Source organism: Anguilla rostrata, chromosome 2, assembly GCF_018555375.3.
Source record: "Anguilla rostrata isolate EN2019 chromosome 2, ASM1855537v3, whole genome shotgun sequence".
Lineage (NCBI taxonomy): Eukaryota > Metazoa > Chordata > Actinopteri > Anguilliformes > Anguillidae > Anguilla > Anguilla rostrata.
The window spans coordinates 54,268,277-54,294,245 of record NC_057934.1 but is presented as its reverse complement, the minus strand read 5'-3'; the positions used below and the strand labels follow the sequence as shown (position 1 = coordinate 54,294,245).

Below are 25,969 nucleotides of genomic sequence, written 5' to 3'. Positions count from 1 at the left end.
TCACCATACTGTTATTGCTACATATAAACGTTTATTTTCTAATTTTACTGCAAGATGTGGTCCAGGCCTGAAAAAATTACTATCACCCATACTGACCAATACTGTGATGCCTGGTCACAGATAGTATTTCATCTAATCCAAGGAATACAACATTGGCAGAGTGAACCAAGACACACTTCATGGAAAAAAGTATGTGGACACCTGACATTCAACATCTCAGAGCATTAGTGAGGTCGGGCACTGATTTGGCAATTAGGCCTGGCTTGCAGTTGGTTTTCCAATTGCAAGGTGCTGGATGGGGTTGAGATCAGGGCTCTGTGCAGGCCAGTCAAGTTCTTCCACACCGATCTCAGCAAAACTATTTTTATATTGACCTTGTTATGTACTCAGGGGCATTATTATGCTGAAACAGGAGAGGGCCTTCCCCAAGCTCAGGATTGTCTAGAATGTCATTGCATTATGATTTGGCTTCACGAGAAGGGGCCTAGCCCAAATCATGAATATTCTTGGTCATATAGTGTACATATGTGAATAGGTGTTTCATGTATTGGGAAAGTATTTTTATTATTTATTTTCAAACAGTATGTGCTCAGAAGCTAGAGCATGCTGTGTTGGACAGGAGCAATGTGGTTGTGGTTTAAATGCTTGCATGAATTCACATTGGCAGGTAACAGAATTCTTCACATGAAATAAATCCTAAACCAGTTTATTTGCATGAAATCAATATCTCATATTGGTGCAATTTTGTTGAATAGCATTATAGTAGTATTTACTTGGGTGAACTACTTAGAAAAATGCAGACATTTTTCCAATTCTGCCATCTACCAAAATGAGTGTTAAACTTTGTTGTATGTCCCAGTTTTAGACAGAGGGACAGTCTCCAAGATTTTCACAGAACAGTGAACTAAATACAGTAAACTAAAATATAATTGCACAATTAAGACAGAGTCAAAGATTTAGTGATAGCTATTTATTTGGACTAGTACAATAAATACTTGAAAATTACTGCATTGAATTAAAAAAAGAACAATAATGATAAAAAACAGAGGAACACTCAATTGTTTCTCTTCCTTAACACTGCAAACAATGACACTTAAAGTAGAAATCAGATTCTTCACTGACTCGATTGAGTCTCAGAAATCAGATCAGACTGTTGCTGGCTGAATCGGTCTCCTTTTGCATTCTCCAATCGATCAATCAAGGTCTGGGAGTGATGGTTGGAATAGTGGTCTTCACATAAATGCATTTCTTCTGGACCAAATGGCATAAACTGCCTGTTCCACCTATATTATTTACACATACTCTACAAAGAATTCTGTCCAATTAATCTGACGATGATATTTTTGTTAATACAGCAGTTCAAATAGAATAGACCAGTTAGCATTTGGAGATGAATACAAATATTTGGAACACATTGTCTCTTATAACCTAGTACTGGTGATTTTCCAATTTTAACACTTAACTTCTTATATTTGAGGAATGAACATTATCCGTACAATCATGTATCGAAGGAATATCCCAATATAAAGATTTCCATACATTTAAATGGTGAGATAAGTATTTTAGTAGTTATACTGTAGCAGTAATTTGGCCTAAGACAGTAGTATTTGAACCAAATAGTTCTCAGATTCAAAACACAAAGCATTAAGCAAGAATGAAATAGGCAGAACTCGGGGCAGCCATCCTAAAGATCAGACCACATGATTAAAAGAAACGATACAGCTTTTTCCAGCAAATACCAAGAAACTGAATACACATACTTCAGTACTGACCTTCTCAGAAAGCAATTTGGCGTTTTTTTTTTGTTTTGTTTTTTTTAAACTAATTCCCTAACTTCCATAGCAGGAATGTACATTTTTCTCCTAAGCACGTTATTACAAGCAAAACTACAGAAAGTGTCGCTGCACTGACTGGCATGCCATGTGTTTTAATTATATTTTTTAAAACACGCTCAACGTAAAGATATTTTGGTTTGTCTGGGCTGATGCATTTCCAGCAGCACTATGGATCAGTGTACCTTCCTCCTGTCAAAATTACTCTATTGATATAACAGAGACAGTTCCAGCATCTTTGCAAGGCAACGCAATCAGCTCTGAAATTAAAGAGCACCTACAAAGACACCATCTAGGGTATGTCTGCCGTAATTAATAAAGCGTTACTGATTATACTAAAAAGCAACATTTTATACAGGTATCCTCTTCACTAAACTACAGTTTCAGCACATTTGACAGTGGTTATCAGGCACCTCTAGACATATACAGGGTAGCTCTGCACTGTAATACGCTAGGCTATGTAGTGTGTAAGTTGAAGTGGTCTGCATCATTAGGGCCCACTATAGCTTGGCATATTATCAAGTATCAATATGCAAATACTATATAGCTTTAAAAACCCTTTAGCAGACCTTTCAGACACCAGGTTATGCCTATCATTATCAATTTTTGTCTAAAATTAGTTGCCACACGCCATTATACAGTGCCATTATAGATCATGGTAACTCGTGCATTCTATACTATATTTATAATGCAAAACATGATAAAAATAAACAGGACAGTACAAAAAAAAAACAAACAAAAAAAAAACATATAAAACTGTATTGGTACAGCATGTATACAGGGATATATTTTGCAAACAGCAGATTACACCATGTCAAAGTTTGTACTAAAGATGTTGAAGACAAGGCCACTGTCTAGCTGGTGAAAAGCGTTTCGGAACAGTCCAGTGCTGGATGATGTGGAGTCTGTCCAGTGCTGAGGGAGGCGAGGTTAGGGGGCGGGGCCTTTTGTGTACGGGTTGTAGGAATGCCGGTACAGGACTGGGAGGCGCTTTAACCTTCTCTGGCACTGACACGGGGCTCAGCCAGTGAGCTGTGAATGATTCCAGTTATGGATTCCACACCTTCGCCCTCCAGGAAGGTGCGATGGTCACCCTCAATCACATGGACCGATACCTTCCCATCACACACCTGCAGGTCAGACCCAGACAGGTCAGAAAAAACCAAAACATTCTCCAGTGTCAGACTTCAACAACTGAAAGTACAATTACACAGCACACACTTTCTTATTTTAAAAACCGTTGGGAGGATTGACAGAAATACACAACAACATCAATGTATCACATAGATATTAGACAGATGTTGCAGGTGAGGAATGGGTGGAGCCTCACCTCATGTAGCCGGTAGTCTGCACCCAGTCCTTCCCTGTAATCGCTGCTGGCCTTGGCCCGCAGGAGGGTGACGTTGCCGTGGTATTTGGCGGCCGGTACGTAGCGGTCAGCAGCCTTAAGTTTGTGGTAGAAGGTGGAGGCTGCAAAGTGCAGGTTCTCCCGGTTCATGTTCTTGTGGCTGGCGGTTATCAGGTCCACTACCGCATTCACTCTGGCCTCCAGGTCTGACAGGGGCAGCAAGATGTCCAACAGCTGGAGTGACAGAGGGAAAAGAAATGGTGACTGGATGACAGCGCATATATACTACAAGGCTCAAGCAACTAGCGAAGTGTAGGCAGATTGATTATAAAGCCTTTACCTCCTTGTACTCTGTGCCAGTGAACTGCTGGATGAAAGCGCACAAGGCTCGAGTCTCAGCTTCAGATTCGTTGCCAGGGGTGAGCTTCGCCCTGTGACTCTGCACACAAGATGCCCTTCGTTAGACTGCGTAAGGAGCACAGAGAATGAGCTTTTCGAGAGAAGAGCGAAGCTCTCACCTGTGTGTACGCTGCCACGTAGGAGTGCGAGCCGTCAAACAGGAAGAGGTATTCCACAGCCTTCTGGGCGGCCTGCAGCTGAGAGCACATTTCAAAGGCCACGCAGGCGCCGAAGGAGTAGCCCGCGATGCGGTAGGGGCCCTCCGGCTGCACCTGGCGCACGCAGTCCACGTAGTAGGAGGCCAAACTCTGTATGCTGTCCAGGGGAGCGACTGGGGAGAGAGACGCAGCAGAGATGCATCATTTACAGGGCTCAAAATAGAGCGGCAAGCACAGCTGCTCCAAACGGTCACCGCGGCAACGGCCGAGGGCTGTTCTTCCAGCAGAGCGCGCTTACCTTTAGTGCACTGCAGGCCGTAGCAGGGCACGCTGAGCTTGGCGGTGAGCGTGCGGAAGGCCGTGATGGAGCCCTCGATGGGGTGCACCAGGAAGAGGGGCCTCTCGGCGCTCTGCACCTCGTTCAGGCGCGTGATGGTGGGGCCGTCCGGGTTCACCAGCAGCAGGCTGAGGTCAGACTCGGACAGGACGTCAGCACTGGCCCTCTTCAGAGGCGATGACCTGGGCTCTGCATGCACACACACACACACACACACACACAGGTCAATTATACTCCCTTCCATTAACGGTGAAGCAGACGCTGAGGACACACCGTTAAGTACTGTGATCTGATTGGACGATTTACAGCCACCGATTCTAGACTGAAGATTGGCCGGCTCGGCCAGGCCGTGCTCACCCTCGGTGCGGCCCTGCTGGCTGGACAGGTCACGCAGCTTGTTGATGGTCAGCTGGCGGATTTCCCTCATCGCCATGACGATGTCGTAGTCGCGCTCCAGCGTCTGCCGCACCTCCACGCCCATCAGGGAGTCCAGGCCCAGGTCCGCCAGCGAGGCGTCTGCGTTAAGGCTGCTGACGTCTCGAACGCCTGTGGGCGAACAGAGGGAGTGAGAATAACGCACTGGGGAGTCCAGACTTCAGCCCATTCAGTCAAAGACTGCTGCATATACAGTACCATGTTTTAAGAACAGCCATTTGGTTAATAGTTCAATTGAGAGACAGGCAAAGTATTTACAAATTGGTGTTCAAAGAATGTGACTCATTGATCAATAATAATCTACTGCATAAGTTGTAGAAACCTAAATTGAAGAGATGAATTAAAGACACGGCCTAATATTAAGTCCTGGACCAGGATCATTTCCCTGTACAAACTCAAGCAGGCAAGACACTGCAGTCCTGCAGAGCAGCAGATGTGATGGCTGGAAGGAGGGTGCTAATGGGGCTGTTCAGAGAGCATTTGGGTTCCTACTGGGGAGCGGTAATCAGTGCCACAGAGGAGCAGACACATTCCAATTATACGCAATACGCCAGTTAGTATAATAGCAATATCCTAAGTGGAGCCACAAATTGCATTCTTATTTGGAACGTGCAATCCTCTAATGGGCCTGGGCTGTTGGTACAATGCGCTGTTAATCTGGGAGGGAGAGGACCAGCATGCACATCCCGTAAAATGCTGAGTCAGCAGGCTGCTTAATTTCTACTGATGGATTTGCTGGCTTCTTTCAAAGCAGGAGGCTGTGCAGATCATGTTGTGTCACAGGGGGATGAATCATCTCATTAACCGCTTCCCTGATGCACAATGACACACTGGAGGCCTCCCTCCCTGGATGACATCAACATGCACTGTCACCCTGGTGGAACTCCTGGCAATAGCCTGCACTGAAGCAGTCCATTTTCAGTCCGTACGGGCCACAAGAAGCATGACTGCACTACTGAATATGTTCTTAAATGGATGCACCACGAAGACACCTAATTTCCACTTTTAAATCCATATTTCCTGCTGAAATGCATGCCAAGTAGTAAATTCAGAAGGACGTACATGACTTCATCACCATGGCTGCTTCACTCTTAGTGGGGCTCCTGAGATATCAGGGGTGTAAGGACACGTTGCACTCACCCAGGATGTGGGCCACTGCCTCCACCAGGTCCCTCTGCCCCGCCCCCTCGGTCTTGGCGGCCGCCGCCCTTTCGGCCAGCACGAAGCTGGACATGACGGGGCGCTGCTGGTTCAGGAAGCGGTCCAGCACCTCCATGCAGGAGGCGATGCGCTGCGGCAGCGTCCCGCCGATGACGGCGTCGTTGCCGCCCATGGTCTCCAGGACCACGCCCACGTCGCCGATGGCGCCCCACTGCACGGCCAGGCCGGGCAGCCCGTCGTGCCGCCTCTGCTCGCAGATGCGCTCCATGGTGGAGTTGGCGAAGCCGTAGTTGCTCTGGCCAGCGTTCCCGCGGCCGCAGCTCACGGAGGAGAACACCACGAAGTAGCTGAGCTCCGGACACAGCTGCCTGGTCACCCTGCACAGATCAGAGGCGGAGTCACAAAGCCGGCCTTCAACTGTCACTCAGCACAAAGTGCACAGCATGCCGTTTGGTTTTCAAGCTCGGCCTTTGTAACTGCTCTAGGAATTCAAAGCTCTCTTGAAGTCAGGCCAAGTCCTTGTGACAGCAGTAGGGGTGTGGTTTTACCTGTCCAGGTGAATGGTTCCATTGTATTTAGGTTTGTTGACATCCAGGAAGTGATCAGGAGTCAGGTTCTCCAGCATTCCGTCTTTCAGGACCTGGAAGCACAGGGAAGGTCATTGCACACGTTCCATCACCCCTGTGCTGTGAAATACAGGAGGACGGCAGAGAGCGTTACCATGGCGAGGTGGAAGAGTCCCCCAACGGGGCCCAGTTTGGCAGCCTCAGAAATGAGGCGCTGTGTTCCCTCCATGGTGGTGACGTCACTGGTGGACACCAGGACCTGGACGCCCATCCCCTGCCACTCACGAACCCGCTTAGCCTGGTAACCTGCGCAACACATGGCGTCACTCAGATAAGAGCGCCAGGAAAATCAACCCACACAAATCCAGCCGGCGGACCACACGCTTACCGTTGCGGATGCCGGAGCGAGACGTCAGCACTAGTTTGCGGGCCCCCCTCTCCGTCAGCCAATGAGCGAGCTCCAGGCCAAAGCCGCCCAGGCCTCCGGTGATGATGTAAGAGTGGGTGGCAGGACAGGAAGTGCGGCAGATAGCAAGAAGAGAGAGAGGCACGGGCTGCACGCCTGCTCCTTTCTCCTCACCTCGCACCTACGAACCAACATATCAAATCAGTACACCTACACCGTACACCGTAACCCGAACTCTCACTGCCTGCTGAAGAGCCAATGGTTCCCTCTGGGCCAGGAAGGGGGCGGGGCTAACCTGCAGAAGGACCTTGCCGATGTGCTTGCCCTGGGCCATGTACCGGAAGGCCTCCTCCACCTGGTTCCTCTCGAACACTGTGGTACGCAGGGGCTGGACCACGCCGCTGGAGATCCCGCCCTTCAGCAGCTCCGACACCTCCTCCCACTCGCGGTTCCCCTCCTCAAACAGGGCGTCCAGCAGGATGCCGTGGAAGGCCACGTTCTTCAGGAAGAGCGCCATGCCTGTGTCGGGAAGCGGATGAGGTCAAAGGTCAGGTGCTTCAGAGGAACCGTGGGTCTGCACGGCTGAGCGCTTCAGGTTACTCACCGAGGGGAGAGTTGTTGGAAAGGTCGTATTTTCCAATCTCCAGGAAGCGTCCGTGTCGGGCCAGGCAACGCAGACTGGCCTGCAGCTTCTCTTCCGCCAGAGAGTTCAGCACCAAGTCCACTCCTGCCACACACACACACACATTACCTGCTTGTTGACTATTTAAATCCAACATCATGCAACTCACGTCAGTACGCATGCAGACACCTATTAAAAATAGCTGTCCGTTTTTTAAAGAAATCATAAGCAATATTCTGAGACAAATACTACATAAGTACGCTGAAGTGAGGGCTCACCTTTGCCCTGTGTGTGCAGCAGCACGTGCTGCTCAAAGCTGGTATCTCTGGAGTTGGCGAAAGACTCCACATTCAGCTGGGGGAAACGCTCCTGCAGGTAGGCCCGCTTCTCCGCAGAGCCTGTGGGTCAGAACCAGACACGGGTCAACTCCCCCAGAGAGCCAGTACTCATGAGAAAACTGCATGGAGTCTTACGGTGGGCCATGCTGTAGAATTACTCAGGACCGAAGATGCACGGGTGGGCACAGGCACGGCAGACTCACCGACGGTAGTGAAGACGCGGCATCGCTGGCTCAGGGCGATGGCGATGGCGGCCTGGCCCACGCCGCCGGAGCCCGAATGGATCAGAACGCTCTCCCCCGGACGCAGGCGCCCGCGCACCACCAGGGCGTAGTACGCCGTGGCATAGACCACCGGCACCGAGGCGGCCTGCTCAAGAGTCCTGCACCACACAGAGGAACCGCCTTTACAGACTCTCCACACATATTTCCAGAACAATCCGCAGAGATAAATTCCCATCATACATTTTCCACAGAGGACTCAGTTCTCCCATTTCTTGGCAGAAGACAGGACTTCAGAAGATAGCATTGCTCTATTGAGCTCAGCAGACCTTTCACCTCCCATAACATCCTCATCACCACACGGCACGTGGCCCTCTCCCTCTGCCACTCACCAGCTGGACGGCACGTCCCAAAGGAAGCGCTTGTCAGCGTCCACGCAGGTGGCCAGGCCCTTGGCGGGAAGCAGGCCCATCACGCGACGCCCGCTGGGGTCGCGCCCGGAGAACTCCATTCCCAGCATGCACTGCTGCAGCGCCAGGTCTCCTGCGGAGGGTGGCACGCTGTGAGGGACTGCGAGAGGACTCCCGGCCCCGCCCCACATTGGGACTCGGGTGCGAGACGGGTGGCGGCAGCTCTCAGGGCCCTACCTGGAATGGCGTCAGGTGGTAGCTTGCCGGTGGCCAGCATGATGTCCCTGAAGTTGAGGGAGGAGTAGTAGACACGGCAGAGCTGGATATTGGGGTTGCTGGGGGTGAAGTGGCGCAGGGGAGAGACGATCCAGCGCAGAGAGGACAGGTCCCCACGCGTCAGCACGTTCACATAGGCCTGCTCCGTCAGCTCCTCGTTCAGCTCTGAAACACGCACACACACACACACACACAGGCACAGCTTTAAAAGCAAGTACTGCTGGACCAAAGGGGAAACCACAGCAAACATTTATTATACATTTACAGGGGCAGAGAAAGGAGTGTACACAACATGTTTCTGTACCACACACTGCCCCCTCCACTGTTAAAGGTTAGGAGAGGAGACTGACCCTGTGGAATGAGCTGGTGTCTGAAGACACCCCACTGTCCGTCACGGTACACATTCACACTCAGGTCCTTCTCCAGGACAGCCTGCATGTCCTTGTGGGAGGGGTCCAGAGAGGGGGCGGACGACGCCTTGCTCAGGTTGGACACAAACGCACACCTTACGAGGAGAAAGGGACACACAGCATCAGTATTGAGCGATGCACCCCAAAATACAAGCAGCATCAACATGATTCTTAATCATAGAGGGAATTGAAGGGGCTCTCACAGACAGAGGGAATGGGGAGGCTCTCACAGACAGAGGGAATGGGAGGTCTCTCACAGACAGAGGGAATAGGGAGGTTCTCACAGACAGAGGGAATAGGAGTCTCACAGACCAAAGGAATGGGGGGGGGCTCTCACAGAGAGGGAATGGGGGGGGCTCTCACACACAGAGAAAGTTAAGGGGGGGGGAGGGGGCTCACCTTATCCGGTTGCCGCCGGGCTCCTGCCTGAGGCAGTTGACCATCCCCACCACTCCGGAGCTTCCCTGAGCTGCCGTGAGCCACAGGGGGCTGTCTGAGGCCTGGGCCAGGGTGGACTGACAAGTGACAGGAATGACATTAATAACAGACCTGTGCACCGGATAAAACTAAAAAAACAAACAGTCAAAAACACACCGTAAAACATTATTAGAGTGCTCACCTTGAGAGTTTCCACCCACTGGTAGTCCATTGCATCGACAGAGAGGAAGATGGGCTGTTTGCTGGGGGCCTTGTGGCGACACAGGAAGAGCGCAGAGCCGTAGAAGGACCTCCTCACGGCAACCACGCTGAGAGCAGCCTGACCGAAGGCCTTCTCCCACTCCGCCTGCAAGACGCGCACAGACACCACCCCATGACTCCTGCGCACTGTGACCTCAGGAACAGCACAGTGGGAACAGCACAGTGGGCACAGCCTGTGTGAGCACAGCCTGTGTGAGCGCCGCGTCTCTTACCTGTGTCAGCAGGTCCTGCTGGCGGTCCTGCGCGGTCAGGAAGGCCACCGTCTCGCCCAGCGTATCCCCCTTCAGCAGGGTGTGCAGCAGCACAAACCCTCCCTCCTTCACCCCCGAGACAAGGTTCCCCAAGACCTCGGCCGGGTTGGGCAGGGGGCCGGGAGCGCAGTTGCACATCACCAGGTCGGCTCCGCCCATGTTGCCGGGGGCGGGGCCGCTGAGGGGGTCCCACTGGCCGGCGGAGACGCCCAGGTCATCCAGAGAGGCCTGCTGGGGGGTCAGCAGGTCGGCGGCGACGTCGGTGGCGGTGTAGTCCAAGCGCAGCATGGGCTGGATGTTCAGGAGGCCGACGGCTCGGGAGAACATGCGTCCGTCACCGGCCAGAGCCTGTGAGGAGCAGGAGGAAAGCGCTCAGCATCTGCATCAACAATACCATGAGCTGTATGCAGCTGTTAAAGCACCACGGGAGAGTTTACAAAGGGCCTGATGGGAGTTGAAGTCCAGAGCTCGTATTTAAGGTATTTAATGGAGTGCCTGAATGTACTGCTGCTGTGGTATCTCGCAGGGTCCCGTTTCTCACCTCCAGCACTTTGATCCGGCCGGGCGTGGCGTTCTCCAGGGCGATGTCCAGGCAGTGGCGCAGGGCGGGGGAGTCCAGCAGGCCGCCGAGCAGGGGGTCCTGCAGCAGGCAGTCCCTCTCCTTCTGCACCGTCTGCTCCAGCTCCGAGCGCAGGTTTCCGTTCAGCTCCAGCCCGCACAGCACGGACAGCAGCCGCAGCAGGCCCTTCTCAGACTCCGCCCCGATCAGCTGGCCCTCCGTCGCCCCCTCCAGGCCGGGGATGGAGATCTTCACCCCTTGCTGAGCCAACTTCCTCTGCAGCCTGTGGATCAGACCTGCCCCAGGGGAGAGAACACCAGCATTACACATGCTCCATTTCCACCTCTCTCTCTCTCTCTCTCTCTCACTGTCTCTCTCTCTCACACACACACACCATTTTAATAAAGGTTATTTCTTTCACACATTTAGCATGTGCTATGGAAATTATGGTAAAAGTTGTACTTTACTTTCTCATTCAAAGTCAATGGTTCCACCTTAGGTCAGTGCCCACCGGTGAAAATGAGACTGAAACTTTCTTGAGTGCAGTCTGCTCCTCGGTCAGCCACTTGCCTTTGCAGTGCCTCAGCTGATTCGCCAGCTTCTCGCTGCTCCTCAGGCACTCGCTGTCAGCGAACGGCACGAACACAAACTCCTCCAGCGTGGGCGGGCTCTGCTGCTGCTGGCGCCGCGGCGCCACCGTGGCGTGGAGGCCGCAGATCTGGACCCCCCCCGCCTCCATGCTGTCCAGGCAGCGGTTCACCTGCACGCTCACAGCTGTGGAGGGCGGAGCAGGGTGAGGACGTTACGGTGCGGAATGGGGACGGGGTGCGCGGTATCCATGACACACACACACACACACACACACAAGCACATGCGCACACACACACACACACACACACACACAAGCACGTGCACACACACACACACACACACACACACACACACATGCGCGCGCGCACGCACACACACACACTCAGCTCTGGAGCAGGAGCAGCGAGCGTACCTCTCTTGCCCTCGGCGTAGTCCTGCACCCTCTCGGCGTGCAGCGCGGGGTCCACGCAGACGGAGCGGATGCGGGTGGGCAGGCGCAGGCTGCGGCCCGCCAGGCCCACCACCATCATCTGCAGCATGGTGTCCAGGAAGGTCACCCAGTTATCGCTCCACTCCAGCTCGCCACGGTCCCCTGGAACACAGGCACAACAGCACCATGACGCTCCAGACAAAGCAGGGCTAATGGCATCCACACACCGTGGGGCTTCTGGAACAAAGCTGTGCTAATTCAGCACTGATCTCTATATCACATGCATGGACCGAAACAGACCAAGTAAACAAAGTAAACCATCCAAATGATGTACAGATCAGTGGATTCTGGGCTAGACTGATACAATAAAGACAAACAGAAAAAGCACAATGCACAGGGCAGCTCAAGGCCTCACCCGCATTGTTGGACTCCAGGATGCCCTGGAAGGTTTTGCCGTAGTCGTAGCCCCTCAGACGCAGCTCTTTGTAGATGTCGCTGGCCGTCAGGCGCATTTTCGGGTCGCTCTCCTCGGGCCCGTCCACGGGCTGGCTCATCTGAGAGAGGAAGGTGTCCATGGCCTTGTCCTCCAGCACGCTGACTTTGCCTGTGGAGACGGACACAGAAAAAGACGGCGTTATTACCCCGCGGAGGAGACGATAAGCGATGTGAGAACGTCGCAGGAGAGAGCGAGGCCGCTTACCGCTGACCGTGAGGTTGCCATTCTCCGACACCTCAAATTTGTTGGTCGCGGGCATGAGGCGGACCTCCAGCTGGACCGAGCCTGAGGAGAGAAGCGTGCCAGTGAGTGACAAACGCAGGTTTGGCGGCACAAACGTACACGCGTTTTACATAAAGAGGAGCCGATCGGGAGCGCCCCTCTCACCGGTCTTTGGCAGGATGGTGGCGCGGTGGATGGTGACGTCCTCGAAGATGACGGGGGTCTGCTCCATCACAGCCCCCAGGCTCCGCAGCAGGGTCCTCCAGGCCAGCACCAGGTAGCCGGTGGCCGGGTACAGCACTCGCCCGTCGATGCAGTGTCCCGTCATGTAGTAGTCCGGCGACTCGGGGTTCACGTCTGCCGAGCACGAGTCACACCACATTTTTAAAGTACGCTGGCACACTGAAAAATGACCACAGCTGTATCCAGTAGACCGAGAGTCAGACGCGTGATGCCCCTTCCCTGCTGGTGCTCACCGATGTTGTAGACTGTTGCGGAGGAGGAGCCCCCAGACCCGGTGGGGAAGTCCTCGGGGCGTGGGACGTCCCAGTCCTGCGAGTGGTCCCAGCCGATGTGGGGGGAGATCAGAGGGGTGCCGACGGGAACCGGGTAACTTACAGGAGCGTATAGCTTGTTGCTGTCAACGTTTATCCTGTGGGACAGAGGGAACCCTTTAAGAGTCAAAAGGCTGAAACTAAAATCCCAACAACAAAACTCAAGCAGAAATCGAGAAACTCCCGGAATGAAATGGTGAGGAGTGCATACTACATTTGACATGTGAGGATGGAAGCGCTCTGTGAAATACTGTGCATTCACAGAGCTGTGAAAGCAGGTGGGGAGGACACGCGGCCGCTGGCACACTCACCCGTGCATGTAGACCTTGCCGATGTGGGAGAGGAAGAACTCCAGGTTGTTGGCATGTCCCCTCTTCATCAGGGGCAGGATGGAGCAGGTGGGCTTCAGGCTGCGCTTCAGGATCGCCTGCAGGGGGAGCCAAAGCACACTCTCTTACATCACCCCTTCATCTCAAGCACAAGCTGCACAGTCATCCAGGCACGTGCAGCGGCACATGCAGCACCACATTCATTTCTGTCTAGTTTTTTTGTTTCATGTCACAGTGCATCACCTTTTCCGCGTCTGACAGTTCTCCTGTTCAGAACAGCAGTGTACAGACGTGCGATTGGCTGACTGGGACGTGCGGGAGCTTTACCTGCAGCAGGGCGTGTGGGGCGATCTCCACCACCACGGCGTTGTCGGGCACCAGGCTCAGGCCCTCCTGGAACAGCACGGGGCTCACCAGGTTGTTCACGTGGTACTCTGCAGAGGAGTAGAGCGCCAGGGGGCTCTCCCACTCCGTCTGCTGGATGGAGGTGCTAATCCAGCGGGCGGTCCTCGGCTTCGGGTTCTTTATCACCTGGGTGAAGGGAGGGAACCGGTTGGTTTGGTTCAAGTGAAAATGACATCAGCAGAAAGGTGCTGAGATTGAGGTGTCAGACTGCCCTGGTGTTGCGCAACGCCTGGCCAGTAGGTGGTGCTGTGAAACAGACTGCTGAAGTGGACTTGGCGCTTACCCTCTTGAGCGCAGCCAGCAGGGCCGGGGCGATTGAGGCCATGTAGTAAGAGTGGAAGGCCACACCTGCACTGCGCACTTCCTTGGCAAACACTCCAGTCTCCTTGAGGTGTGCCACAAACTGGCTGACAGACTCCTGCTCAAATTCACACACACACACACACACACACACACACACAGGTTCAGTGTACTGCTGGTGCACCACATTCAGCACTGTTCAGGATAAGCAAGATTCTCAAGATGAGCAGCATGCCAAATAACTGGTGTTCCAAGTTGGCAATAAAAAAAAATGCTAAATCTAAGTACAGAAATCAAACAGTCGTCTGCACTTTCAGCCTCTGAAAGAACATGCTTTAACTGTACAGATGTTGAGTAAACCAAATTTCTGAACACAGAAAATGTCAGCACAGCTGGTCGCACCTGTGGGCCGGAGATGGTGACGGTGTCCTCAGCGTTGTGGCACGCTGGCACCACTCCCTGTGGGCACTGGGCCTTGCACTCCTCCCATGTCAGGCCTGGTGTCAGAGGGAGAGCGGGAGGGAGAGAGGGAGGGAGGGAGGAAGAAGGGAGAGTGATGGTGAAAAAGTGGCATTATTACTGTTGATTACTCTTCAACCCTCTCTACTAAGACTCATTTCCCCCGTTGGAGCGGTTTGCTGAGACTGATAGGAGAGCCTTCTACAATGTCAGGTTTGTGCTGGTATAATGGTGTCATTGTGCTGCAGGGGCAGGGGCTTACCTACTGCAGCCATACCCCCAGGGGGCAGGTTGGCCTCTTTGATGCTCCGCCCTCTCCAGTAGGCCGCCAGGATGGCCTCGCTGTGACTGAGGGAGCCGTCGGCATAGCCGCAAGCCAGCTCGCCCACCGAGTGGCCCACAATGCCGTCCGGCTGCAGGCCCATGGTCTGGAGCAGGTCGATCTGAGCGATCTGTGTGAGCGTTCGAATGCAGAGTGTTCAAAATCTGAGTGAGAGCCATGCTGCCATTTTATACAGAGCAGACAGTGAAGTAAGAGAACCTAGTTTTTAATCAAGCCATAGAAAATTCATAGTAATCAGGGCTCTGTGTTAACATTGTTCTAAGAAACATGTGCTCCTAAGTTGAAAAATTTAGGAGCACACAAATGCATCCCAGTTAGTAGATATGCTCCAAAAATAAATTTTCCTGTTAGCACACACTAGTTTTCAGGAGCAAACACTCCTAAAACGGGAGCACTGCAGGGCCCTGGGTAATCCATCATTACAAATGAGCAGCATGCAGACGGAGGTGCAATTTCACACAGTGAGATCCAGTATTTAATACCCAGAGCGCTCCCATTCTCCTCCAGCCAGATTATAACGGATAATACAGAGCGTGGTGTTTAAATGGAATCCCTCCTCCCTCCCCGGTGCCGCTGTGCCCTCGGACGGCAGGCCAGACCCGCTGCCCCCGCTCACCTGGATGGCGGCCAGGCCCACGAAGGCGTGCACGGTGTCCTCGAAGGTGCTCTCGTCGGCCTCCATCAGGAGGCGCGACACGCAGAGGCCGGTGTCCTGGAGCGCCGTGTCCGAGCGCAGGATGGACTCCCGGAACCCCTGCAGCTGCATGAGGCTGCGGCCCATGCCCGCCCACTGCGTGCCCATCCCTGCCAACACACGCACGCCGCGTTCAGCCTTCAGCCTCTTCTCAGACGCTAACGCGACGCCAAACTGTGCTTTGTCGCTTCAGTGGTCTTACTCTTAGGTTTAATTTGTTCTCCATTCCCTCCACCAATGACAGAACTGCTGTCATTCTGCAGTTGTTCACTTTGGCAAGGTACTTAACCTGAGTAAAATATCCATCTGCATAAATGGATTCCATTTCGAAATGTAATCAGAGTAAGTTGCTCAGGACAACAGCGTCCGCTACAGGCAAAAACGTAATGTAAATGACGTTACGTTATCTATGCGTGCGTCTCCTCACCTGAGCAAATGTACCAGATAGGTCTGGGCGTGGCCTGCGCCTGCTCGACCTCTGACACGTCCGAAGGGCTGCCAATCAGAGAGTAGCCCCGGTAAGGCATCGCTGCGGTGGGCATGCCCGACACCTCGTTGAGCACGCTCAGGAAGCTGTCGTTGGCGCTGTTGTCCTTAGCGGTCTGCATGAGCTCTCGAACAGCCTCCTCCGTGCGCCCGCACACCTGCAGGAGCCTGGGCACAGCAGGGGCCTCCCGGGGCGTGGGGGGTGGACCCGGGAGCCCGGGGGGTCGCAGGATGATGTGCACGTTGGAGCCCCCAAAGCCGAAGGAGTTGATGCCGACGATGCCGCCCTTTACGGGGAGGGGCTCGGAGACCACCCGCAGCCTGCCGTCCGTCAGCGCGGGGATGTCGGGGTTGGGGTCTTTGTAGTGGATGTTGGGGGCCCACATGCCATGCTCCATGGACAGGACAACCTGGCGACACAGAGACAGCACTCAGTTAGCTAAAGGGCCACAGGCGCTCAGTTAGCAACAGGGCCAGAGGCGCTCAGTTAGCAACAGGGCCAGAGGCGCTCAGTTAGCAACAGGGCCACAGGCGCTCAGTTAGCAACAGGGCCAGAGGCGCTCAGTTACCAACAGGGCCACAGGCGCTCAGTTACCAACAGGGCCACAGGCGCTCAGTTAGCAACAGGGCCACAGGCGCTCAGTTAGCAACAGGGCCACAGGCGCTCAGTTACCAACAGGGCCACAGGCGCTCAGTTACCAACAGGGCCACAGGCGCTCAGTTAGCAACAGGGCCAGAGGCGCAGTGGGGAACATGCGAGTAGCCACAGCCTCAGCTTCCAACAGAGGCCCAGATGCGCTCAGGTGACCCATGGGGCCAAACAGAGCGCCTACGAGAGCGACAGCCAGAGGCGCTCAGTTAGCAACAGGGCCAGAGGCGCTCAGTTAGCAACAGGGCCAGAGGCGCTCAGTTAGCAACAGGGCCAGAGGCGCTCAGTTAGCAACAGAGCCAGAGGCGCTCAGTTAGAAACGGGGCCAGAGGCCGATGGAGGAACATGCGAGATAGCCACCTCCCCCCCACACCCCCCTCACCTTGGCGAGAGCAGCCAGGCCAGATGCTGGCTCAGGGTGGCCCATGTTGGATTTGGTGGAGCCAATCAGAAGAGGTTCCTGCCTGGACTCGCAGAAGACGCTGACAATGCCATTCACTTCCTGAGGGTCACCGACCTGGCGGGAGGAATTCACCAATTAATGTGAGGGAAACGGGACCGTAACATTGCTCCATAATGCACATACCTCATCACCCTCCAAAACTGGACTACATGCATGAACACATGATACTGTAGCACAGGTCGAGGCTGTATAGTTTAACCTTAAGGAGGTCAAGTATGACATACTGAGGAGGGGAAACAACAAAATGTGACCATAACTGTCAAGAGTGTCAAACTGCAAAACTATCAATTTCAGCTCATGTTTGAGGGGTACAGGTACAGAAAAATCCCCAGTGAAAACAGATTGTTGTGTGTGAGCCTGTGAGCCTTTCTTGTACCGACCTTGGTGCCTGTGCCGTGGGCCTCAATGTACTCGACTTGCTCAGAAGAGATGTTGGCCTCCTGGTAGAGAGAGCGTACCAGACGCTGCTGCATCTCTCCTGAAGGGAAGGTCACACCTGGAAAAGATGGGGCCACAGGAGTTAGACACTTAGAGCACAGCACTCCACTCCACAGCCCATATTACACTCACTCAGGTACCCCAACTCTCTCCTTACAAGAGCACAAAGTCCCTGGCACCTTTTAGGCCTTTCTGAAAACAGTACTCTTCTGGCTACATACTGTGAGGGATATAAGAGGTACAGAGTATTATTCGGAGTCTATCTGCTGTCACTGCTGTCTGTGGCTAGTGTTTTGATGGGGTAGTGTTCAGACAGGCTGGGGGAGGCTCATTACAGGCCTTTTAAAAGGAGAAAGAAACACTCCTTGTTCTCACAGTAACTGTGATTGATGAGGAAGGACTGCTTGAGTTGGAAACCAAGCAGCCAGTGCTTGTTCCTCATTCAGCTTGTGAGAAGAATGGCAGCGACCACACTCAGGAAAGCAGGGCTTAATGGCTTCAAGAATTGGGACACTGCTTGCTGAGACACAAAATCTAGACTGCTGCCCAAATCATGGCTGGAGAACAAGGTCTGAGTGTAATACTGACTGTGCCTACTTAGCGCACATTGGTTTTAAAATGGCCAGGAAGGGCATTATAAAAATGAAAGTCTTCGGTTTATCAACTGCATGTAATATCTCCATTTTTAGGCTAATAGCACAGTGATCTTGCAGACAAGACATTTTATCTAATCGCTCTTAGAAAAGGTATCTTCATCCATAAACGCCACAATCTGTCTGGCAGACAGTCAATACACGAGAATAGAACAGTGATAACCACTATCGATACTTCTGTACAATGACCTAAATTAACAGGCACGTTCAGTCTGCGCAAGATGCTGATGTAAGAATGTGCAGCATGCCTACTAATACGTGATCAATACGTAGACAGACCAAAAAACGAGGACAGAGACTACGTGCATCTGACACACTTGAAATAGCGACGATTCTCTGAACGGATCACAAGGTGACTATTTTTGGCTGGCAGTCCAGCGCCATGAACTTGGTGCCCCAGGAGGAAGTGAGAGTGAGAAATGTGGCCATGTGTCCAGAGACATGAGCCACTGTCCCAGCTGGCATGCAGAGCACATGACGCGGACCCGGGGCAGTGTGGCGGTCAGCGGCAGCGGTGCCTCTGGGAAAGACGCCACAGCATTCACTAAAAGCCGACGCGCAGGTCTCCGCGTGCTCGGTCTGTTTATAAACACCGCCTCTACTGTAAGTGTGGCAAAAGTGACTGGGGGAAAGGTTCCCCAACTAAAGTACCAGATCAAGCCCCTGGCGGGCTTTTCACGATTTGCTTTCACAAATTCATGAGTTTTTGCACAAGATTAGCCGCGGATTTAGGAATTATCAAGGTTTCCCCGTACCTTGTTCCTTGTAGCCGTCTGTGTTGTTGCCAGCGTTGAGGACTGTGGCGTATACTCTCCTTGCCATAGACCTCCTGGTCAGCAGCACAGCCACGGCTGCCTCCGAGCGACAGTATCCGTCACCTGGGGGGCACACATACACCGCACAGTCAGGAACTGCCATTCACGCAAGAAGCGTTCAATCATTTCCTTCAATTAGCCACTGTGAGTCAAGGACTTTGCCCCATGGGGGTTCTCTTCCTTACCTGAGGAGTCAAAAGACTTGCAGGTGCCATTGGGACTGAGCATGCCCAGTTTCATGAACTGCACGGAGGTGTTTGGCTTGAGCAGCAGGTTGACCCCGCCCACCAGGGCAGCGTCGCATTGTCCATGTCGGATGGCATTGAAGGCGTTCTCCAGGGCCAGCAGGCTTGAGGAGCAGGCCGTGTCGATGGAAGTGCTGGGGCCTAGAGAAAGCACACACAGATATATACCACCATGGATGCCCTCAGCATTCACAGAACACAGAGGAATGGAAGAACCTACACAGTCTTCTGTCAGATTTAGGTCCTGAGAGTCATTAAGTCTGTAAACCTCAGGTGCCAACCTAGTGCATACACAGTGATGGCCACTGATGTTCACTGTTAGGAGGGTGTGCCTAATTTCAAATTGTGGGGGAGCGGAGATGGATATCCAATTTCTAAGTCAATACAGAACCCTTTTGTGCTTCTCAGTGTTTCCTGCTCATGCCTACCGTTGAAGTCGAAGAAGTACGAAAGTCGGTTGGCGAACATGGCGCGCTGGCAGCCTGTCATGCTGTACCCCAAAAGCTCCTCTGGGTCACGGCTGAAAGCCTCTCCAGCTTCTGTACCACTGACGCCAATGTACACTCCCGTCTTAGAACCACGCATGGACACCGGGTTTATACCTGTCAGCAGTGAGAGCAGGGGGTGGAGGGGCATTACAACATGAAAAAGAACCAAAGGAAGGTGCAGCTCTTCAAACATTATGATCACAGAACTAGACCAAAAAATGAAATACTGGTGAAATGTTTATTTTGAACATACCTGATACAGCTAGTGTACTGTGTAAATATGAATACAACTGCTTAAACAAAATCCCAGTTTAATCCAGAAGCAAATCTACTGGTTCACAAATGTTATTTTTAGCTAGCCCATGTACACCTACGTAGCTCACGGCTTCTGTTCACTAAATAATTCCTGTTGACGATGCCAATCTGTGATCAAATTGCTTTCCATGCAGTGACTCACCTCCATCTACAATGGCTTCATATGCGACCTCTAACATGATTCTGAGCTGGGGGTCCATGGTGTGGGCTTGCTTAGGGTGAACTCCAAAAAAAGAGGCATCAAATTTATTGATCTCCTTCAGTTTTCCGTTTCGCCGGGGCAAGCCGTACAAACCTGAGAGGGGAATAGCGCATCAGTTAACTTCCGAGGCAGAGAGAGGCTGCGCATTTGGGAATGTCATTTCATGAGCAGCTGAACCGCCCCTGTCAGATTTTGGGGATGAAAGGACATTCAGAGCACCCTTCCTTTCTGAGACCCGGTCAGCAGTGCAGAATAATGCCACTGTGCTGTGATGTTTTTTGCACATGAAAGAGAGCAGGGCATTAAAGAGGTGCCAGAGGGAGCATGAAGGGAGGCCCTATTCAGGAAGAAAGCCCTGCCAACCCACTTTGCAGGCCCAGCCACTGAGGAGGAGAAAACCACCGGTGAGGAAGTGATGGGCAAGAAAGGTACAGTCGCCACATAGCAGACACACTAACATTCAGAATGACTCTGAATTAAGTATTATTCAAAAGGAAGGGAGAGTAACTGTGCGCAAGTGACTATCTGGCAGTCCAGCTAGCTGGACAAGTCAAACCATTCATGGAAGATGTCAAGCTCAGGTACAGGGTCCCTGCCGATCTCACCTGGCTTCCACCTCCTGTCATCCTCGGTCACCATGTCCACACCATTGAAGAGGTTCTCCCAAAACTCCTCCAGGTTGTTAGACTCAGGCAGTCGGCCTGAAATTCCAGCTATTACTATCTCCTCCATGGTCTGAGTTTCTCTGTCTGTAGAAGTGACAGGAGGAACTGTTAAACAGAGAATGATATTCAGAAATACATAATCTTTTATAATAAAGTACAAAAGGACCTGCGGTTCCAGTCAGTTCACCCTGTATAAAAGTGGCTTGTAGGCCAAGTCTACTGAGCAGGGGGTCAGTTTGTGAAACTGAGGTGGGATTGCTCAGCCCTAGGGGGGTTTCTGTGCGGAAGGGGCTTGGAGTACTGCAGACCTTTGTTCTCCTTTCAGTGCCAAGTGATTTGTACCAAGGCTTGCCAGACCACTTTGGTTAACAATGGTGGTACAGAGATGGCATTCCTGCTTATATTGAGATTCCATTGACCATCGCACTGTGTACAAGTGTCGCTCTGTTTCGTCCTTCTCATGGGCAAAATGGAACAGGAGGCCTAGAAGCCGAGTCTAGATTTCAGAAGAGCTGATGTGAACAGAGCACACCCTTTTATGAGTAAATGTTGAGGTCCAGCTGCAACAGTCCACCAAGGGCCACTGAATACCAGCCCAGATGATTTGCTTTACACTGCGGGTCATTCTACATGGGAAAATTCTAAACTTCACCAGCAAGCCTGTCAAATCCAATTAATCACCATTGTGCAAGACCAGTCTGGCATGCAGGTTCTTACACTAATTTGATCCTCACCCTGCTTGGCTTGACCCAATGTGATTGTACGCTAAAACAGAATAGTGCTGCGATTTCCTCTAACAGTGATAGCAATTGTGGGGCTCCATCAATGACACTTATCACATGTTAATCATGCATTATCATTCCAGGGTAAAGTATTCTTTTTGAGCTGACATTTTCATGTCATTGGCAGCATACCACAGTAATTAGAAACAGAAATCACATGGGTCAGACTGGCACAAGTTATATAATATAACATTATATACTGAAGGCCTCCAGAAGTTCTGAATAGGATATATAGTTACAAATGAATTCCAAACAATAAGTACGTTCTAGTCAACCCAGAAGCAAAAACATTACTCACAACACTAGGTTGTCTAATAAAACAGTCATTTTTTGCCCACAGATATTAAAGCAAACCATTAAGTTTGGGGTTTTGACTAGTTCTGCAATTATCTTTTTAAGGACAATTTTCTGACTAACTTTGCTCAATCAATCATTCCTCGATGTAGCAAGGGAAAAATTATTGCTTCATATGGCTCTCTGTCTACGGTCCCAATGCAGCTTCCTTGTCCAGCTGCCAGTTTGTTTGTGCAGTGATTAACTTTATTGGCCATGTGCGTGACTTCAGCCTGATTTGTACGCTAATCTGCATTAACAGCCAGCTACCAGGCATTTCATTTCACCACTCTCTTTAGCAAGCTAATTCCTCGATATCACTCAGCTGTGTTCCCTCTGAAATGAGGACGAGAGGGTGGAGCTAAAATTGTCCCAACCAGTATTTAGTGTATGGCTTTGCCTGTCTGTATGTGCGTGTGTAAGATGGTTGTCATTGGTGGCCATCGCTTGAGATAAAAGCAAAGGGGAGTGACTTGTTTCCTTAGTGACAAAACAAGGAGATAGGGTGGGGTCGGGGCTGAGCAGGTGCTAACATGCGCAAGCCCAGGACAGCCATTCAGTGAACACAAGGTAAAAGAAAATGGTATTTTAAAGTGCAACTGAAATGCCATTGTCATGCTTCAGCCTGTTCCACTGTGTTATTCTGGTTCCAGCCATACCATCAGTGTCAAAACCTGACCTTCCTCTAGGGGATGCACAATACAAGCACACCTTATTCACCTACATTGTGTTACTTTTAATGAAAATGAATGGCTATACCTGCAACAAGTGCTTTTTCCATCCCTCAATTTATTCAGACCTAACATAACTATACTTAAACGATAAACCATAAGAATATAAAATGAATGCAGCCAAAAGTAATAAAAAGGACATTGTTTCTATCAGGTGTAAGCTAGTACAGAGTTTCAATACAAGATACTCTGAATAATAATAATCCATAGTTTTTACTTTAATGATGCCCTTCAAGTTTGATTTCCAGCACAATAGTGCAATATGGGAATAACATTGTTTTATTGATGTTTACTGTTAGTAACACAGATGACAAGCAGCAAAAAAGGCAATTGATAGTTCAGTAATGTCTCCATAGCTAATTCTGAGACTAGACTGGAGAATCTGGTTTCTGACCTCAAACAGAATGGATGTTGAAAAAAGTAAAATACATTTACCATGTATAAAACGTAACTGACTCTGGGCCAGCAGGGCAACCAGAAGCGCAGGATGAGATTTAACGTATAAACAGGTTCCATGACAGTGGATGTAATCTACCTGACCCAGATCTCATGGAGGCCCAGGCTTTCTGCTCACTGATGTCACCATTCATGATGTCATTACAACAAAAAGTAAGGCCAAAGTGTGCTTTACTACTTTAACAAACTTGTCAATACAATTTAAATACACTTTCTGGAAATAGTGTCACAGATTTTAAATAATTCTACCTGACAGGGAGAAACATACAATATGCATTTCAGGAGGCCAACACATTCTTCACAGATATAAGATAATGAATAATCGCTCATGTAAGACTGAAATTTACTGTAATTCCATTTCTAATTCCATAAAAGTCATGCATGCGCTATATCAGCCATGACTGGCAGAAGTGAAAGACATTATTTGTTGGGAATTTATTCAGAAGAATCACGTGTGGATGCTTTCCACATGACAAATTCCACATGCAGTCGTTAGTCTAACTCTACTTGTTAGTGCTGTGGATGTTGTGAATGTTGCATAGACAACTCTGTGCAGCACACACTGAAAATTAAATAAAAATTAAATAACGTTTGTACCACGCGCTTGCTATTTTATTTTATGTTACTTTAAATTTTACAATTCTGATCTGCTCAAAGTTAAATGTAGTTTTTGGTGAAAGAGTTCATAAAGGCTTCTATAAATAGATAATATTCTTAGTGCATTATGAAGTATAATGCATAATTATTATTCCCAAGGAGGAGCATTCAGCAGAAAGTGTGGTGTACCACCAATTACTAAACGCCTGCCTCCATTTTGAGAAATGCATGCATTGGCAGATAATTGCTCTTCAGCATCGTCTTCAACAAAGCTAATTATTGAACCCAATGAAGAGCTGTAAAGAAACTGTAAAGAGAGCCAAGTAATGGAACCTCACAGAGCGTGTACGAAACATTTTAATTTGTCAGCTGATTATTTGCACGCTGCTTTTCTCTTCATACTCAATGCGTATTTTCTTGTGATTGGTTTAGATCACTCATGTGACACGAAAGAGCCTATTACTGCGCGTCGTGTTCGAAGAGATAAGAGATGTGCGCAAATGCTCGATTTGATTGTCTGAAATTAAATGACGTATAATCACATTAACAATGTTCCTCTTTAATCACTATTTCGGGCAACCATAGGCCTCACCTGAGGCTTGCCGAAAAGGAAACCTGATATTTGTATCTGGTAACAGTTACTGTACCCCACCTGCGCACATTGAACACTCACCAAGTTCATATAACGTGCTCTTCCATATCCTAATGTTGCAATTTCCATCACCTTTCTTTATAGTTAAAGAAACAGTTACGCGAATTCACTGTGGGTATTGTCGTCTGAAGAGCATCCAAATTTAGAACAAGATGCCGGCTACCTTTCATGATCTCAGCAATGAAGCTACTCAGTCAATATTCTGATGTAATATTGCTATGCCCTCTGGATTGTTTAATTCAGCAGAATTAATCATCAGTAGAATAAATAACATCATCAAATCTGCTTACCAAATTGCAATACATAAAATATATTTAGGTAGCCTTCTCGAGGGAGAGCTCAAGCAAAGACACGACCACAATGGCGTGGTACATTCCCATGCTTTACGCAGTTTCATTTATTCCGGTGTACCGTTTTCCCTTTCTATATGGCTTATTTTACTAACACGAAGATGAATGACTTTGTAAGTCATGTAGGCTACATGCAATATGTTCGTACAGGTATTTGCTGTTAGTTAACCAATCAAAACGACAAACGAATTCCTGATTTGTAACTACCGGAAGACTTCTTCGGCCAATATAGGTTTATACTATTAAGTTTTCGTAATGTCTCGTCGAACTGGACATCGGGCTGCATTTAACTGCACTGCAGATAAAGAAAGAAGATAAAAGCTCATACCTGATGCTTGGCTACCCTTGGCACACGCACGAAATAGTCTATCAGTCGCTAATGATGTATCCACTCCAGGTCCCTTTATCTAGTTTTCCTTAGTTTCTGCTCCTGCCGGCTTCTGACAATGGCGATCTTTACTACTCCCTGCGTCCTCTCTGAATTTCTCCTGCTTCTTTGATTCTCTATCTCTTTAATTTAAACGTCTGACATGCTGTTTGGCCACGCCACATGGGCTGACAGCTTGGCTCTGTAATGCAGTCCAATGAGAAAGAGGGCTGGGCTCCCAGACACAGCCACTGGTGGGGTGATTTCCAAACGCCCCTGTAGTTTCAGTAAAAAACTCGACAAACCCGAGCGCAGGTTACTAAAGTTCATCCACGAAAAGTGGAAGCTTCCCTTGCTGAGCAGGTATCTTATCGGTGAACGCCAAGTTCAGCGTTCAAATCAAGTTCAAATTCGCAGAAAAAGGTCATCGAGACTTCTGGACACTGTTCATTGTCTGATTGCATTAGGAAATGGGTCCAGGAGTAACAATCTTAAAAAAAAGGTTAGAGATTATCTTTTCTATTAGACCTTTGGTATGTATTTATGTATTCAATACATTTCTAAATCATCGTAGGCAGTGTAAGTGTACTAATTTTCTGTTATTCTTTCTCTTAAACAGGTATGTGACTTGGAGATACAAGTTTGAGACTGAAGGTGATAAGCATTACAGGTAATGGTTTGCATTTTCACTATTTTGCTCAGGGTTTATTTCCAATGTCTGTGCAGCCAGGAAACAAGCTGAAGAAACTAAATCAAACAGCAGCAGTACCAACGCACTGTGCTGTGCACAATAAGTTATGTCAATTATTGTAGGTGTTATAAATACACACACACACACACACACACACACACACACATACATCATGCAGCATATATAATCACCGGTTTGGAAGTGTAGTCATTGCTCTTGAAATGACAGTTACTGCACACTTTGGTAAATTGAACAATGAAATATAAAATCAAATGGTCATATTACAAATGTGGATCATGACATATAAAGTTTTCCAAACAACTTGAGTAGTGAGCAGCAC

At 50.1% G+C, this 25,969-nt stretch overlaps 1 protein-coding gene across 2 annotated transcripts; it reads right to left on the bottom strand.

The window, feature by feature from the left end:
• Positions 1 to 955: 955 nt before the first annotated feature.
• On the bottom strand, positions 956 to 25,102 carry fasn (fatty acid synthase). 2 transcript variants are annotated; one of them, XM_064323107.1, is made up of 42 exons: positions 24,900 to 25,102; positions 20,611 to 20,775; positions 19,946 to 20,098; positions 19,429 to 19,602; positions 18,941 to 19,141; positions 18,696 to 18,818; positions 17,230 to 17,345; positions 16,769 to 16,903; positions 15,679 to 16,147; positions 15,174 to 15,361; positions 14,477 to 14,666; positions 14,158 to 14,252; positions 13,739 to 13,873; positions 13,378 to 13,581; positions 13,033 to 13,148; positions 12,644 to 12,819; positions 12,333 to 12,524; positions 12,150 to 12,230; positions 11,865 to 12,053; positions 11,432 to 11,611; positions 10,999 to 11,202; positions 10,411 to 10,724; positions 9,831 to 10,217; positions 9,539 to 9,703; positions 9,319 to 9,434; positions 8,860 to 9,014; positions 8,471 to 8,674; positions 8,216 to 8,366; positions 7,806 to 7,984; positions 7,543 to 7,662; positions 7,247 to 7,369; positions 6,938 to 7,161; positions 6,625 to 6,823; positions 6,391 to 6,542; positions 6,219 to 6,310; positions 5,650 to 6,047; positions 4,432 to 4,620; positions 4,036 to 4,263; positions 3,699 to 3,910; positions 3,521 to 3,619; positions 3,163 to 3,414; positions 956 to 2,962 (listed from the first exon to the last, which is right to left on the bottom strand). In XM_064323107.1, the coding sequence occupies exons 2-42, from the start codon at positions 20,735 to 20,737 to the stop codon at positions 2,825 to 2,827; spliced, it is 7,545 nt and encodes a 2,514-aa protein (XP_064179177.1). In that variant the 5' UTR covers positions 20,738 to 20,775; positions 24,900 to 25,102; the 3' UTR covers positions 956 to 2,824. The 2 variants fall into 2 exon arrangements, with proteins under 2 accessions (XP_064179177.1, XP_064179176.1); XM_064323106.1 differs by having other exon boundaries at positions 20,611 to 20,754; positions 24,900 to 25,060.
• Between the last annotated feature and the right edge of the window lie 867 nt (positions 25,103 to 25,969).

What these genes read in the sequence shown, in the direction of transcription:
- fasn (XM_064323107.1), bottom strand. Translation starts at nt 20,737, where the DNA reads ATGGAGGAGATAGTAATAGCTGGAATTTCAGGCCGACTGCCTGAGTCT. An exon ending in CTACGCCGAGGGCAAGAGAG is followed by an intron (nt 11,203 to 11,431) that starts GTACGCTCGCTG and finishes CGCCCTCCACAG; the next exon opens with CTGTGAGCGTGCAGGTGAAC. An exon ending in ACACCAGCTCATTCCACAGG is followed by an intron (nt 8,675 to 8,859) that starts GTCAGTCTCCTC and finishes TGCGTGTTTCAG; the next exon opens with AGCTGAACGAGGAGCTGACG.